Here is a 17,443-nt window from a genome sequence, read left to right as displayed (position 1 = left end):
TGTAGCAGTAGTATTTTTAATTTTTGGAGGGGTTTGTGTTTCAACTCTAAATATACATTTAGATTTATTATTCATGTTTCCTGGAGATGTTCTGCTCAGTGTAGATTTAGTCTCTTGACTGGTTATATTGCTTTAAATCTTGGGGTGAATAATTTGGGATTAACTCCACTAATCACCAGAGGGGAAACTGGTTTGTCACCAAAGACTGACACCAGTAGGCAAATAAAAAAAGAAAAAGGGGCAATTTAATTTGCAGACAGTAGTCAATCTATAAAATAAAAATACAGTACAATACAGTCCACTCAACTCAACACTACAGTGTCCAATATCTGTTAGATATGTCAAGGAAAGGAAAGTTGAAACTGTATATCACTGATCCCATGCTTATTAAGAGCAACAATAGCAGATGGAACAAAATAAGAATGTATTGATAGTTTATTCACAGAGGCTTTACCTTTGCCCTGATGAAAGCAGCTGGAACTCGACATATAAATGATTACTAGAGTCAGAAACACTGGTCCGAGCCCTCGAGACGAGCCCAGCTCTGTTTAAATGTTTGACAGAATCGAGGCAAACATCAGAAATATTGCAGCACAGCCTGACCAGTTGTCCAATTTATTTTCTTTTTGACACTGACATGTCCCAACTAGCAAAGCACATTAAAATGAAACACAGACTAGAACTAGAACAGTCCCGTTTACAGTGGAACTCCACAGCTTCCTTTAAAAGAAAACAAACAAAAAAAAAAGATACTGGTTTACATTTATGCATATGCCGTCAATGGCATATATATCTGACTTGTCACAATTAGTCCAGCAACAGTCTTTGCTGTTGGTACATTCCCGCAGGTGTGTAAAATTTGATAAGCAATAAGTTGTAAATGCAGGCTTAGCAGCTGTCCAACACTGACTGAAGATGGCATCAGATGAAGGACGCCTTGCAGCTTTCGAGTAAACTAACAGATGGAGATAACATATGTTATCAGAATAAGAATATTTCAAAACAAATAAAAACCAAACTGATCTTTGTTAAGTTGTGTTGAATGGGTGAGACATGACCAAAGTAGGAGCCCATTCAATTTTGGGAGAGATTAGATGTTTATTGGTCCTTTCACAAGCTCATCTCGTGTCACACAGCGTACGCCAAACAAACACCTGCAGAACAATGACCCACAACACTGTCCATCAAATAGAGCGAGGAGACATCAGACATCAACATAATCACTGCGGCGATACATAAGACAACAAAGGCCCTACAATTGGGTAGATATAGTCAGAAAGGTCCGTAACGTTAATAACCTCTCCATCATGTAACATGAGCTGTGATGGTGTTAGAGGCAGATGAATATTCTCATTTTGGACGATGAGGGTGACAACAATATGATTAAGGGGGTTGAATACAATGTCAGACCCAGCAGGATAAACAAATTTGTGGACAGCCATAGATTTACTTTGCTTAACAACCCATGCAAGAGTCTTTTGTCAGGAATATTATAGCTTTTCTGCACGAAATAGTGAGTGACAAGTCATTTTTTTAGCCTATAGCACAGCCTGTCTTATCACTGGTTCATTAATATGACCTATGCTACTATGCTGTATGGTTCGAAAACTACTCACTGTCGCAAAATCCAGCAATAGTGCAGGTTGTCATCTAAACTCTCCCTCAATACAGAACAGTTTTTGATTTTATTGAGTACTGGTGTGCAGGAGAGGCTTCACTGCATGGAACATTTTGGCCATAGGACTTGCTTCTGTTACTCCATGACAGCATGGTGGATTTGTGGTTGACTCTGGTTACCGCACAGCAAGAAGGTGCTGTGTTTGGTTCCCGCCTTTCTGTGTTTGTTCTCCCTGTGTCTGTGTGGGTTTCCTCCTATTGGACACATTTGCTCAAGTCGCAGTGACTCTAGAGGATCAACCCTTGTATAATGACTATAAAGATCCTTTCTCTTCAGGAAGTCGCTGAGCAACGGATGGTTGTCCTCACTTGTATTCTTCCATCAAAGTGGTTAACAACCTGGATAAGTCTGCATCAAATTGGTATAAGGTGTTAGAAAGTACAGCCTTGGGATGGAGACCTAATTGTAGCTTATATAGTTTGACAACCAGTGGTGCTGGTTGTCAAATTATAAATAGTTTCCTTTTTAACTGCTTCCTTTATTATATGTCTGTCTTGCTCCCTAATGTATCTTTACAAGTACGTATGTGTGATATATGAATACACAGGTTCAATGTTCTGGAGACTGGAGCGTGCGGAAATGCACTGTTGTGTCTGTAGAGAGGGATTCACATGTGGTTGGCGTTGCTTGACACTCAGTGAGCAGAGCTTAGCCATGGCCATTTTTGTAGCACGAGTTGCTAAAGTTGCTGAAGTGATGGCAATGTATGCAATCGTATGTATGCAAAAACTACACCGGCAGTTTTACGCTTCTGTAGAAATGTGATGTCCACGGTGTTTGTCATTCTTGGGTGCACTTTGTCGAACAAAACAAGTGAAGGAGACAACTGTGGGAACAGCCTTTTCCCAGAGTTCCGTTTGGACAGTTGGACGTTGAAGTGTTCTCGCTCGTTTGATGGAATATTAACATAATGTGTTTTGATTGGAGACAGCTTGGAGAGTTGACCATTTCTCAACTACTGCTGCAAGTACATCACACGCTGTATCAAGATAATGAATGTGTCAAAAGCTGCCATGTATCACTGAGTAGTGAGTCTTCAACAAAAACAACTTCATACATTTTTTGCTCTTCCTGTGTGACAGAAAAAGGCCAGGCTCTTCTTCAGCTTCCATCAAAACCCTCAGGTTCAGAGGAGAATTCTCCTGGATGTTTGAAAATGTTTCATCCTTTAACTATGAGGCTTTCAAGTAGGAACAATGGGCCTCATTCACGAATAGTGCATACACACAAGTCTGCTTAAATAGTGCACACAATCGTTTGATGCACATATTGGAGATTCGTCAATGTGTTTGTTTGTCGGCTGGCTTACAATATGTAAATACACATACACCTTTTGTCAAAAACACTCCACTTTTTTTGGGTATTAATTAGCCATAAAATGGGATGCACTTTCACCATCATCATTATCATCATCACAATTTATTTGAAAAAGCAACACGTCAGGAGTGCTACTTTGGTGTTCTTCACTTAGGGATCTGAAACATCTAAGAGAACTTGAGCCTTTAATATTTCATGGTTATTGAATCATGTCAACAGGAGAAACATGCCAATGCATTTCAGCCACCGAGGCAAATATACAAGGTACAAAAGTTAGTAGTTGAGTACTAGTTGAGTTAGTTGTTGTTAGTTGCTCAGTTCATTATTAGAAAGTTGACAATGTGCCTGCATCGTTCTGCCTTACAAATTCTATATAACTGATGTTTTGTATTATTTTTTTCCTGATCACTCATTAATTACAAAAGTATCATCTTAACAATTATGAAATAAATGGGTGATGGTTCTTAGTGGACGTCACCAACTTCTTTCTCATCCCTTGAACACATTGCACTTCATGAATACTGTCTCATAACTACTCCAGCCTCTAAACCTGAGCTGTCAGATGCACTGTTTCTTATCCTCCTCATTTTTGCCATCAACTTAATTGTCAAACTGTGTTTTCTTCGCTCACGCCATCGTCCAAACCACTGGGGACCCAGCTCTTTCACTGTGTCAGTTAATGCAGCGCAGATTTATTTTCCCTCGTTCCCTTCTTTAAATGTCATCAGAATGGAAACATGGGCCCGGCTTGTCAATGTTTCAAGACACAACATCTGCTGTTGTGCCGATTCTTGTGTTTTTCACCTTTTCCGAGTCATCTCTTAAAACTGTGACTTGCGTATGTTCAGCACAGCGCTCACTTCATGATTCACTAAACACATTTCCTTATATGGGCATGGCAGCATGCAGACACCAGAGTCAATTTACAGCAATTCTGATATACAAACATTATGCAACCATTAAAAACAGGCTGGTGTGCACATTTTATGAATCCAGCAGTGATTATATTTTTGTTGTGCACACACTTAACCTTGAACACTGAGTACATATTACTGATTGAGGCCAATGCTATTGGACCTTACGGTTGACTTTGCTTTCACACTGACTGTCCCATGGATATATAAATGAATGATGTACATGAGGTATTTTGTGTTCATGTGCCTGGTGGTTGTAAAAAAAATACTTTGGAGGACTTTGTGGATAAAGATATTTTGAGCTTGAAGTGGTGGCTGATTAAATACATCATAAAGTCACATGTTCAGGAGTGCTAGCTTTCCTGCCATAAATGCACATTATAATTACTACCGTCGCTGTGCTCTTTCATGTACATGCTTGATCTCCTGTTGTGTTCCTCACTTGGCGACAACGACCATGCTGAGCAGTTAAAAGAAGAATATCCTGCTTATTGGAACCTTGCCACCACCCTCATCTCACCTGTTTTTTTTTTCTTTTTCTCCCCTACAGATTCTGCAAAACGAGGCCAGCTCCAAATACGATTCCATACATTTATGAGTAAATGTGAGAGTACTTTGACCCTACAAAATTGAAGATGATGTTGCTATGGAAACTAGTGCTGCTGCAGTCACTTATGGGTTGCCTTGCAGGTAAGGTATCTTATTTAGAAGTTTTTGATGCCTGGCAAAGCTGCCTTTGTGAAGTCTTGAGTCCTTATTCATATGTATTTGGGGCAGGCGATAGAGTGAATCTGTTGTTTACAAAGAGCAGTCTCAAGTAGATAAACATATTTTCACCCCATTTGATGTAAAATAATAAGGAATGTGGAATCCATTCAAGAAGGAAATTATTATTAATGTAAGTCATTGCCAGCTAAAGACCTCCAGTTGCAGCAGATGTGGCTCTTTGACTCTCTGAAAAGGCTATTCATACCGTGCCGAACATGAAAGAGGGAGAGTTTATCATGGATAGAAAACTAGCGTGACAGAACACCTTGCACTTTCTAATAAATATTAAACTATATGAGCAAAAGACATTAGTATGCACACATTAACGCCCCGATGTGTAACAATAAATGACATCTAATTTTTAGACAATGACAAAAATAAGCCTCTCCCCTCATCCCTCCCTTTAATAATAGTCATAATAATACATTTATTTAGTATAACACCTTCCACAGAAATAGAACAAGGAACAAGGAAATAATAAAAACAGTAAAACAACAAAAATGTATTGAAACATAGACCATGAAACTAATAATGCAAAGGATAAGATATATAAAATAAAATAAAATAAAATAAAACAAACAAGACCTGAGGTGGCCTTCACACACTGGAAAGGGTGTTGATCTTATTTGTTTGCACAGTAAAAACTTAAAAAACAAACAAACTTGAAAACAATCAAAAAACAAGTCAAAAAATTTGAAATTAATGCTTTGTCTGGTTTGTCCTTTTGGCCTAGTCAAAGCACAACCCTTTCCTAAACATGAAAGGGTTATTTTATGGCTACATAAAACATATGGCTACATTTTTTTAATGATATAAGTGACTATAAACACACTTATTGCTTGCATATGCAATTTCTCCTATTTAACTCCATTTTTACACACTGGTAGAGGTGTAAAAAAAAAACATTGCTTTAGTTTTGATTGGCATAGTCTGTCTCTTTTCAAAAGACCTGCACCTGAAAATGAAGGTTTTAGTTTTATGATTACATGTGAGCCAAGGTGTGTCGTACCCTCACATGCTATTATCAGGTTATACTTGTGTTTACAATTACTTTTTATGGATCTAAAAAAACTCCTCATCCTGCAAACGCTGAACTCTGATTGCAAGATGACAAAACTTTTCTTCGGAAAAAAGCAGTAAAAGCAATAGAGTGGAATGAGATTCTGAAAGATTCACGCCTGTACACAGTGGACCTTTAAATGAGCCAGTGTTACCGTGGAGCAATTGTTTTCAAGAGCCTGTTAGATGAGGTAAGTTTAGATTAGGTTAGGATCAGGCATGTTTATCATCCACAATGTAGGAAAATTGTCTCAACACAGTCATGCTCTACTAAAAGACTTGACATAAATTACTTGAGCGAACATCAAAAAATAGTTTTTAAAAAAAGACAGTAAAACAAGAAAAAAATCAGTTCTGTGTCTGGCATCACAGTTAACAATTAAACCATTCAATTGCACTTTGTTTAGCTATTTTGAATAGAAATCTCTGTGTATACCTGTCTCTCAGCTGTATTTGTGGCTTCCTGTGATTGTGATTTCATTCACTGAATGAACCTCTGTGCACATTTTTTGCTTTGCACTTCACGTCCCACTCTCTGCGCAAAGTCACCATTTTAAAAGACGGCATGTTACAATTTTTTGTCCTCACCCCAAAGCCTTTCACACCAGCAACATCCTTAAAACGTAGTATAATTGAAAACAACAAGCGTTGCTATTTTAAACCTTTAATTTGCTCTTTTTTAATTGAAGATTCTTATTTATTTCAAAGCCTAACACACCCACCACAGTTGGCACACACGCACACACAACAGTTTCACTTTGGCTTTGGCTCACACGTGTTTGGTGAATGAATAGTGGTTGTAAAAAGTGAGTGAGCACTGCAGTAGTTACCTGCCAATGCTGGAGGCTGCCTCAGAGATGTAACAGAATATTAGGTCCACTGGCTTTGACAGATGCTGGGCCTGTTTAACCCCAAAAAAGTCTCAGTGAAAAGGGAATTTTTATCATTTTCAGTCGGAGCAACATATAAAGGGATGTGTTCATACGTCACAAGCCAGTAAATAAATCCACTGTGATATATGTGTTCGTAGGGCTTCATCTCATACCAGGTGGTGCAGTGTTTCCTCGATCTGTTACATGTGTCAAAAACACAACTCGTCCTGTTCCTGTTTGAAAGTTAAAACAAATCGTGCGTTTCTGTTCCCTGTTTCCATTCATTTTTTTTTTTTTTCAGCAAGGCTTTTATTGTGAAACATGTGCTGGAGTAGTGGATGTGTGGCTTCACACTGAAGAGTCCTGGTATTTTATTGAGCACAGAGCATTTACGAGTATTATTTATGGTGACATTTAAAGGCAACCCCTATGTAAAACATAGCCGCAGCTCCATAAAGCTGATGATGTTATTTAAATGCAAGGATTTAAATGGCTTTTAACTGAAAAATAGAGATAAATATGGATTTGAAGTGAAAAATGTTGACTATTTTAAGTGTGCGACATTTAATCTGATTGTTTTTGAAGATATGTTACAAATTATATCACAAGGTTAATTCATGCTTTTTAAAAAAACAAATTAATCAGTTTTTTTTGTTTTTTACTACTGTTTCTTGTTACTCTCGATTGTTATTGTTTTTTTAACTCCTTTTGATTGCTTCTGTAGCACTTTGGGATTTTTTCTAGAATATAAAGTGCGTTACAGATAAAATGTAGTATTATTATTATTATTATTATTATTATTATTATTAATAATAAATTAACAATAAATACTAAAAAAAAACCTGAAACACTGTAATTAATAAGGTTACAGTTAGGTTTTAATTCTCATTTTTTTGATTGAAACAGGTCAGACGTAAACAGGAAATCCTCTGTGTATTCTTTCAAATGTCCATCATTCATTTACCTTGCAGTAAAGTTGAATTATAGCTTCATTACACCTCGGTGCCAGTTGCAGCCAGAGGCTCCTGTGGCATTGATCACATTTTGATGGAGGACTTTAATTTGTCTCCTTTACAAATAGGAGGAGTCACCAAAGAGCATTGGCTGAATCAGTCAGACTGTTTAATCAACAGGTATTATACGAATCAAGATGAAGAAAAGGCCTGATTGTGGTGTGCGCCGTGGTGGAAATGCACCATCTCATTACTCCACACATCAGGCCCGTTGTGAACCCATCCCCCTTTCTGCACATTACATTACTGTGCACCTTTGAACTACTTTATAATGCCGCCTATACATGTCGCTGCTCATCTTATTCTGTGTCCCATGTGATCATAGATTTGACAGCTGGTGTGTCTGGGTATAAATGAACTTTCTTGAAGATTATACATTATTGAGGTAAATTGCATCATGGAGAAACACATTGAAGTTAATGTTTGGATTTTATTCACAATAAGGAAATGTACACCCCCAATCAGGGATGCAGCGTTGGTCTGATTATTGTTTGAGGAAACACCTAGGTTTTCACAGTTTTCCAATTATAAAATGTTGTTATTTTTCTCATAATTAAGTCTAATGAACATCTTTAACTGGAGATTTGATTGCATTGTCCCTGCTGTTGATTTACCATGTGCTGAAAAAAACAACAAAAAAGACACCACCACATGTGCATTGATGAGTGCTTCACTGTCCTACCAGCTTGGTGTTTCAATAAGCAACTTGATGGTAATTGGATACGTTTTGCAGATTGTATATCTGTCTTCTTGAACAACGCTCCCTTACTGATGGTGAAGCTTTAGTGCTTGGTACCTCAGTCATTATTGAGCCAATGTGTAGCTGATATTCAATGTCAGGTGTCCACCAGACAATGGTGTAGTTCTGTGGCAGCCGCCGACTATATGGTTCATAGTTCCACCTAACTGACCTTGCTGCCACACAGCACTGCTGATGTTCCAGTAACTTGTTGTTTATCAAATGTTCTTCACTGTGCTGTTGTTGTTCATAAAAAAAAAAATACTGTGCTCAAATCTCTGTTTTGAGAGTATGACTAGATTGAAAATTGCATCCCTATGCTACGTCCAAGTAAATAATTATCTGCATGACAGTGTAAAGCATGTGTGCTGTTACGTGCACTGGTTCTGGTGTTTACATTGTAAGACATAATAATCATAATAATAATTGTTTGTTACAAATGTTTTCTCAGCAAGTGCTTGATATTTCTATCAAGAAAGGAAACCCATCACTCAGTGAGCAAGCACAAGGCCTCAGTGGAGAGATAAAAAAACAAAACAAAAAGTAAACACAACTTCCTTTTAACAGGAAGAAATCTCTGGCAGAGCCAGACTCAAAGACGTGCAGCCATCTGCCCCGGCTGGTTGGTGTGAAGGAAAGTAGGGGAAAGAGGAGAGGTGGCGGACAAAAAAAGGGGGTGAGAGAGAAAGAGTGAAATGGCAGAACTGGAAAAAAAAAAAAACGATTAAATAAGTAAGCTGATATAAGAGAGAAGGGAGAAAGCAAATTAACAAATGGAACATGGAATATAGAAAACTACAATCACCCAAAATGTATAATAATTGCATGCAGTGTTTCTAGGTGAAGTCAGTCATTTGTGCTCTGAACTAAATATTAACATTACATACAATAGTGTTGGATTATGATATGTGTTCTCTTTCTTTTAGACAGCTTTGATGTAGGAGTGAGGGCAGCGTATGTGGATTTACATGCAGGGTAGAGTTCATGCAGAATGAGAGCAGCATGTGCAGACACACCCGCTGAGAACATCCATGAACTGCAGCGATGCCCAAATGTCTAAAATTAGTTTATCGCCGTGAAATTCACCGCAAATGAACGTTTGCTTTCAACAGTCTTTAAGAGAAGCATATACAGTACTTTAAAACCGCTAATGCGATTCCAAGTGAGGTGGAAATTAACACCATGGAACATTTTTCTTTTTCGAACTTCAAGGTGTTTTATGGTAAATGTATGCAAAAACGTTTTCCTGCACTCGCAGTTTAAAACAGCACATTAGCGTCGTTCAAGGAGGTTGCCAGGTTTGAGAAATTGTGTAAATAGGATGCTGCACCTGTTCATAGGCTGATAATGATGACCACAGTGGTCGAATTTGACCAAATGTGGTTTATCTTATCGTCATCCTCTGCGGTTTACACTTTTAGTATCTGGCTTGAAGTGGTGGACACAACACACACGTCATGGGTCAGGATATGTTCAAGAAAACCAAGTTCTCCTGCGACATGACCAGCCTTTGTTATGCGGAATGTTCTCCACTCTTTCATGGGAGACGCTTACACCAATAACAGTCCGTCATCCATCATCTTGTGGTGAACATGATCGATGTTTTCTTGGGTGGTAGCTGTGGCAGGACGTCCGGACCTTGGGTCGCCTTCAAAGCTCTCCCTACCCCCTCACGGTTGATAAAGCTGGAGCATCATCCCCTAATATAGCAACCCTGTTGGCATGAATGTCCTTGGAGACGAACCCCCTTTTTCTACATTTGATAACGCGACTGTGTCAAATTTGCTCCATGTTCACAAAATGTCTCTAATGGCGTGTTTCGGGAACGGTTTGGTTCTGTCTGGTATGTTATGTATTTTTTTATAGGAATAGCACCAATATAACCAGCCCCAACCATTTTCCGGTTACTCTTCTCCTTGCTGCGTTGTGTTCAATGTCGTTGTTCGTTGACAGCACCGGTACAACACACAACAATCTTGTTTCTTCTCTCAGTCGAAACGCAAGCCTGACACGAGGGCTTTACTGTTCCAAACTGTGCCGTACTAAACTGAACTTTACCATGATGGAAACATGGCTTAATGCTAATCTCTAAGTCTTCACTGAGCTATCAAATGTGGGTTCATCTGAAAGGAAACAATGCAGTTAGTATCACGGAAGGTTGAATTTAATGCGTGCCAAGATGGATTGCTCTGGCCTTACTCCTTCTTAGTCAGCCAATGAACGTTTCAGTCCACCCTCGTACACCCCTGAGCTAGACTGTGTTTGCACATACACATCTACATGCATAACTGTTCCACAGTCTGTTTTATTTGCATAAAATCTCAACTTGACATTGAACCATTTACCATTGAATTGTCGCATGTCAGCCACAGGTAGAGACTGAGAGGTAAAGTGTGTCTCCTCCATAGCGGCAGATAATTATCACATGATGAGGGCACTGTGAAAACATTATATACATCAAATATCCACTGACTGAAGTGAAAAAGAGAGAGGTAGTGAGACTTATTATGTTGACCTCTGCTTGAAGTGCCCCATTTTGCTTACCTGTGCTGGAGAAAATGATCTTTTCTTTACGTCGGTGGCAGCCAGTTGTCAACTTCCTCTCCTTTTTCAGCCGTCTATTTGTACTTAACTCCACTGCAGACACTTGTTTTTCTTCTCCGCTGGTCGAGTTGTTTTGGAGTGCGAACCGAGGCTTTTTAGGTTTGGTATTGTTCAGAGTTTGCGATGCTTGGCAAACTCTCTGCTGACATAAACACAGTTTTCTCCCGGCAAATGAATACGGTATATTGCTACATGTACTGTATATGGTTTGCTCACTCTCTTGGTCTGACACGTCACGGTCTTCGCAGCACCTTTACAGCTTGAGCACATGATCATTATTTTAAACCCTCTGCTTTTCAGTTTGAAAAAAAGAAGAAGCTCCCAGTCCATGGTATGGCCTTGATATGGAATAGAGACATAGAGACATGCTGTAGACTAAAATGTAAGAATGGATTTGCAAGTGGACTGAACCTGGTGTAGGTGGGTGAGGGTGTGGGGAATGAATTGTACAGATGTGTATTGCAGCTTCAGTTCCACTCATCTGCCTTGGGAGTTTTAAGTTGATTTGTTCACCATGCAGAAATGAATAAAAAAAACCGGCAGATAATAATAGCACATGTGCCGGTTGAAACTAAAAATCCAATTACATTTTTAAATTAGTCACCTGCCTGTTTGCCTGCTGACTCAACTGCTGCTCTGCAACAAAAATGACAACAGGGGTGTCGCTTCATTTCTGTGGCAGATGCAGGTAATCTTTGAGAAATCAAAGTAAGACTCCAGTGTTTGTCAAACCTGGTGTTATTGTCACATTTTCCCCGTTGTCAGTATTGATCGGGATAATGTTCTGCTCAGCGCGTCTTTGTTTGTAGAGATGCAAGGAATATGCTTTTGGTTTGCTTGAAAGATGCAAATTGGGAAAAGAAGATCAGTCCTTCTGCAACTTAACCAAAATGAATAAATAAATGAAAAGCAGCAACACCAATAGAATATTTAAAATATCTTGCTGTGCAGCACCTTTATTTTGGAGAGCAGTTTTTTTGTTTTGCTCTCAGCTTCTTTGCCAAGGTTTTTTTTTTTTTAAATTGAGTTTGCACATGTAAGAAATAGGGTCAAACAGGTACAAAACTAATAATATGAATGTACATATTTACTAAGGAATACACACATTTACTGTACATAACAGTTCATTAACTAAAATATTGCAATATTTCATGGCATGATACTCTATGGATTATTTGAAGTGCTGTATTGTTATATCAGAAATATTTCTGCTCCTTCTACTTCCAATACTACTCTCAATAGTACATGCAGAGATTCTTTTTTGTTTTGCTTAAAAGACCTTTTTTTTATCTCACTATATTGAATTGTCCCCCCCTTGATAAGGACAGGTATCATTTCACCAGATTCTTGCCAGTACTCTAGTTCGTATAGTCGCACTTAGTTCATATAGTCAAGCTTACAGGACCAGTTTGTGCCATTGACATGTTCAATCAAAGCATACCCAGATCAATATTTCCACAATAACCCTTCAACAGCACATAAATCAGTCTGAGAGTGAACTGTTCTGCTCATCCATTGTCTGTTTACAGCCTCATAACTACATCTGTGTAGTTCGCATACAGCTACCTTTCAGTGGAATGGTTGCTAATATGGCACAAGAAAAAAAGCCCTACGCTGCTAAGTGCATGTCATAGACCGTCTTTTTAAAAAATGGACGCGGTCTTCCAGGTTCCTCCTGAACCCAAATAGAAAGGAAAAATAGATTAAATAGCCCCCAGGGGTGAAACTCAGTTTGAATACAAGTCTATGGTAAATGAGCTTCCTCCCACTTGAGTAATAACATTAGTAACCACTTCCCTGAGAAGTTTATGGTCTCAATTACTAGTTTCAGGTCTTCTTCAAAAGAACATGATATTCATTTTGTAAATGATATAAAAAAGGAAAACTGACGATAAAGCATGACACAGAGTGGACACCAGTGTGCTTGATGGCCAGCATCATCAAATAGCAGCGTGGTGGCCAGTCAAAATCTGGCTTTTACCAGTTCCCTTGATGATATTAACACACACAGTTTTAAATACAGTTGGAACTGAATAGGGATGGCAATTGGTATCAGTCAGTATCCGTATCAGTCACAGTGGTACAGATGGAGAATTTGGTCTTTGAATTGACTGAGCACAAATGTGTTGTTAACAGCTTCATAGATGACTGTATCCGACTACTATAGGTATCAGTAGATATGGAGTTTATGATATCATATTGGACACACAAAAGTCCCATTCATGATTGTCATAGAGAACTGAAGATCTATTTAAAAACATGAAATGTATGATGTTACAACTGGAAAAAAAAAAGCCATTAAGTGTCTGCTCCTCTTCTCTTTTGTTACCCAGCCACTACTAATGAAATCCTGGACGTATGTGTGTTGTTTGTGTGCCAAAAGGCTCCCAAGGAGTAAATTAGGTGGGAGGGGGGGGAGAGCTGATATGGAGGTGATTTAGTGTCTCGACATGTTTAAGGTTATTATTCTTTTTTCTCTTTCTTTTTTTTCCCATGTGCTTGATGAATCACTTGTCCCTTCTTTTACCACAATGCTTGTTACTTATGCATCCAGAATCCTAATTCCCTGCTCATTGGCCCTGTGTGTTCTTCCATGATAATAGCAGCAAGCGCTTTTTCTGTTCATGCCCTCTTACGCATTTTTGTGTTTGTCTGTGATTTATTTATTTTTTTAATTGTATTGGGTCCTCTCTCAGAAGCAGGTGATTTCCTCTCTCTGAGACTTGCTGTGGAGCAGATTAAAGTGCCCGTCTTTCCAGACAGCATCAGCATTTTGTGTTTACGCACACACACACACGCGCACACACACACAAGCAGACACAGAAGCTATGTGAGTGTGAAAGAGCCTGGTTTCCAGGCATTTTGTCTTAAATGGGCTCAGCATTGAAATTGCTAACAGATTTTGTGCCATGTGCTTGGAAAATGAAAAAATATGCGTCCTCACAACAACAGGATTTAACAAGGAAACATTACCAGGAAGTGATTTGACCACAAAACAGATTTATTTTTCCCTTAGTGCACTCTCCAACACCAAAGTCCATCCAGGAAAATCTGAGGTTGTTTTTGCTTATGGGAACACGGGAGCTGCAGGTCTATTCCCGCCTCATTTCATAAGTTGGTGTCACTTAGTAAAATCCAAACAAAGAATTTCAATCATTGAACTCACAAGATGTCTGAGTTAAACTTACTGTTGGATGACCAATTCCTGTGCGTGTAAAATCGCTGATATTTTATATTAAACTATTAAAAAACGAAGCAATGTGAGCGCAACATGTGGCTGTCCAAGAAGTAGCTCCAGCATGTAAATCTTTTTTTTTTTGCCCATGTCCAATTGTAAATAAATAAAACACATTTTGAGTTGTTTAGCATCTGTACTATACCTTGGACACAGTCTGAGTTTGAGGTTGACAGGGTTATTGATGGCCAATAAAATCAGTGCACTTGAGAGCTGACAAATTTGGCGGCAGATATATTTTTTTTCCCATTCATCTGATAAAATTTAAGAGTTTAATAAAAACAAATGATGTACAAACATGCTTATCAAACACAGTTATAGTCTGCATTTAGTGTATGCACTGCAATGCACTTCCGTCCATCCATCCATTTTCTACCGCTTTGTCCTCCACATGAGGGTCACGGGGGGGTGCTATGACATAGGGTGATAGGCGGGGTACACCCTGGTACACCCATCACAGGGCCACTTATAGAGACAAGCAACCATCCACTCTCACATTCTCACGTATGGTCAATTTAGCCAATTTACCGAATCCCCGTATTGCATGTTTTTGGACTGTGGAAGGAAACCGGAGACACCGGAGAAAACCCACACGCACACGGGGAGAACATGCAAACTCCATGCAGAAAGACCCTTGTTCCAACCACGTCTTAAACCCGGGTCTTCTTGCTGTAAAGGCAAGAGTGCTAACCACTACACCAGCCGTGTGGCCCTATAAGAATAATGTAGGAACTAAATATTTCTTCCATAACATATGTCATCAAAAATACCTAAACTGTCAAACGTTTTAGTGACCTATAGGAGCTTTAATGTATTAACTCCCATTAATAAGTTATAGTTATCTGATTGATACAAGATAAACAGTCAATGCCATAAAATATGGCCAGAAATCGGCTTCATTAAGTGGTCTACGTCTAGTCTGGGCGATGCTATAAGTGTATGCTGTGCTGCTATGCACTGAGTCAAGGTCATGTGTCTGTGAATTTAAAGTGTCTTAACTTAAGTTAAACATTTTCTCTCAGTCCTGGGCTTCATCTACAGAGACGTGAGAACATTTGAGAGACTGGTGGAAAAACAACAGACAAAGAGAGAGACAGAGAGAGGAGGTGATCCTGGTGAGCTGAGAGTTCAGTGAGAGTTTGGGCTCGAAGTGCGCACACGCACCGTTAGTGCGTATGTGTTAAAGCCAGCTCACAGCCATCACCTCGACAGTCATTGGCTGTTTCCCCCCCTGATTTGTATTCCCCAAACATAATCTTTGCCTCGCCAGGGTTTGTACTGATTTCAATGAATTATAAGAAAAAGAGGATTTCAGTCTTGAAAACTGTCTCTGACTGAGGTGACCTCTGCAGCTTAGCGCACATTGTTGGAGCCACTCACAGCTTTCCCAGCACGGCAGAGGCGCGACCTGTGGTGAATTCTTCTGGATAGTTGGGGCACTAATGTGCCGTCAAGGCCTTCTTTTCCGACGAGAATAGCATGCGTGAAACAGAAGTCATGTGTTTGCCATGATCCCCGCCGCTTCCTTGCACTTTGCCTGACCCTTTTAGCAACTTGAAATATTTGTTTTAACTTGAAATGAAAGTCAGTGCAAAAGTGATATTTTTCTGTACTTGCACGGAGACAAGTGCGGCGTCTTTGTTCTCTTCGACAGAACAGTCTGCAACCTGTGCAACTGCTTTACCCTCAAATGACTTTATGTTTGTGCAGTTTATACTTTATCAATTATTCAGCTTCATACTGCTCGTGCATTAATGCAGAGCGGAAACAAAGCAACACTCAACTTTCCATCCATGACCCGTACTTTTGTCATTGCTATATATATATATATATATATATATGTATATGTATATATATGTATATATGTATATGTATATATATGTATATATATATGTATATATATATATACAGTATATGTTTGTAAAATAGTCTGTGCTTATTTAGCTAGATAATTATAAACCAGCCCTTTATAAAACACTTTTACTTGCTCTGTTTATCGTCAGAGACTTCAGCGAGTCAGTGTCACTCCCCAGAGTCTGAAGCCTCTGATTTGGCCGCCGTCGTGTTGAGGAAAACACACAATAATTAAACAATACCATCAGTGTTGGAAAAACAGAAGACGGAAAGAACAAAAATGCCAACACAATAGACAAAACAATACCAGTACCACACAATGAAACCTATAATATTAAATCATGGAGTATTACAAAAAAGAATGATTCATTAATGGCTATAATATGAGTCTCAGTGAAACCAACAACAGGTGAAGTTGAGAAACAATAATTACATTTAAAAGTTATTAGTTGTTTTGTCCAAGAAATGCAGACAATTATGCACAATGTTGATCTTTTTTTACTGCCAAAGAGAAGCATATAAACCAGCATCACATTTAAGAAGATGAAATCACAGAATGTGTTTTTATCTTTTAAAAAGAAAGTGACAGAGACCAGTTGGATTATCAAAAATAATTGTGCAGTGGTGTGATAGTTTGATTGCACAGTGGAGTGATGTCTGGCTGAGAGGTAAGAGTTCCACAGCTTTTTAAATAAATCTCAAACAAAAACTCTTATTAGTAGATAATAACTGCTGCTTCTGCAGCTCCCGTCTGTGAGACAGACATTTACATTTGTTACATGCCCAATAAGAACTGCTGAGTAACGATATAAACTTTTGCGCCAATGAAACCTTGAAAATGTTTTCCATCTCTTGGATGAATGTAATATAGTCTCACTCATTCATTTTTGTCCGGTAACACCATTGGTGTGCCAAAATTGAGTATATACAGGCGCTATAAGAATGTGCCATATAGAGTCTTATATCCTTATATCCTTCACAACCTAGGCAATCTAGACTTCTGCACAATTATTTCTACTTTATATCATGACTAACAATGCAATATAAAATAAATTATAACTTTGACTCAGCAACACGTAAGAAGACAAAAAAAGCAAAATCTAAAGCCTGAATATGTGACCTATAAACACACACACACGCCCCCAGGATGTCCATATAAGGAGTTGTGTATTTTTTCCACTGCAATTTACCATGGGTGCAGCTGTGGCACAGATCCGTGTCATGTGAGCACTAAGGGTTATTAATAAGTCAGTAGTTTGTTTGTGTCGCATATAAAACTACGCCATGGCAGTTTTGTGCAGCTGTGACGTCAAGTGTGACGAGAGTGTGAGAACTATATAATGGAAAAATGGAGGTATTTGTGATTGGTTCTCCCTTTATTATAGAGATT

At 38.8% G+C, this 17,443-nt stretch overlaps 1 protein-coding gene across 2 annotated transcripts in view; it reads left to right on the top strand.

Moving 5' to 3' along the window:
- LOC122768736 (contactin-4-like) overlaps nucleotides 1-17,443 on the top strand; it is a 178,221-nt gene that overhangs the window by 15,350 nt on the left and 145,428 nt on the right. For both annotated transcript variants that reach the window (XM_044024934.1, XM_044024933.1), the window contains exon 2: nucleotides 4,460-4,599. In XM_044024934.1, the coding sequence (XP_043880869.1) occupies nucleotides 4,545-4,599 (55 nt within the window). In that variant the 5' untranslated portion in view covers nucleotides 4,460-4,544. The remainder of the gene's footprint in view (nucleotides 1-4,459; nucleotides 4,600-17,443) is intronic.

Source organism: Solea senegalensis, linkage group LG4 (assembly GCF_019176455.1).
Source record: "Solea senegalensis isolate Sse05_10M linkage group LG4, IFAPA_SoseM_1, whole genome shotgun sequence".
Classification (NCBI taxonomy): Eukaryota; Metazoa; Chordata; class Actinopteri; order Pleuronectiformes; family Soleidae; genus Solea; species Solea senegalensis.
The sequence above is the reverse complement of the archived record's forward strand: the minus strand, read 5'-3'. Positions and strand labels throughout refer to the sequence as shown.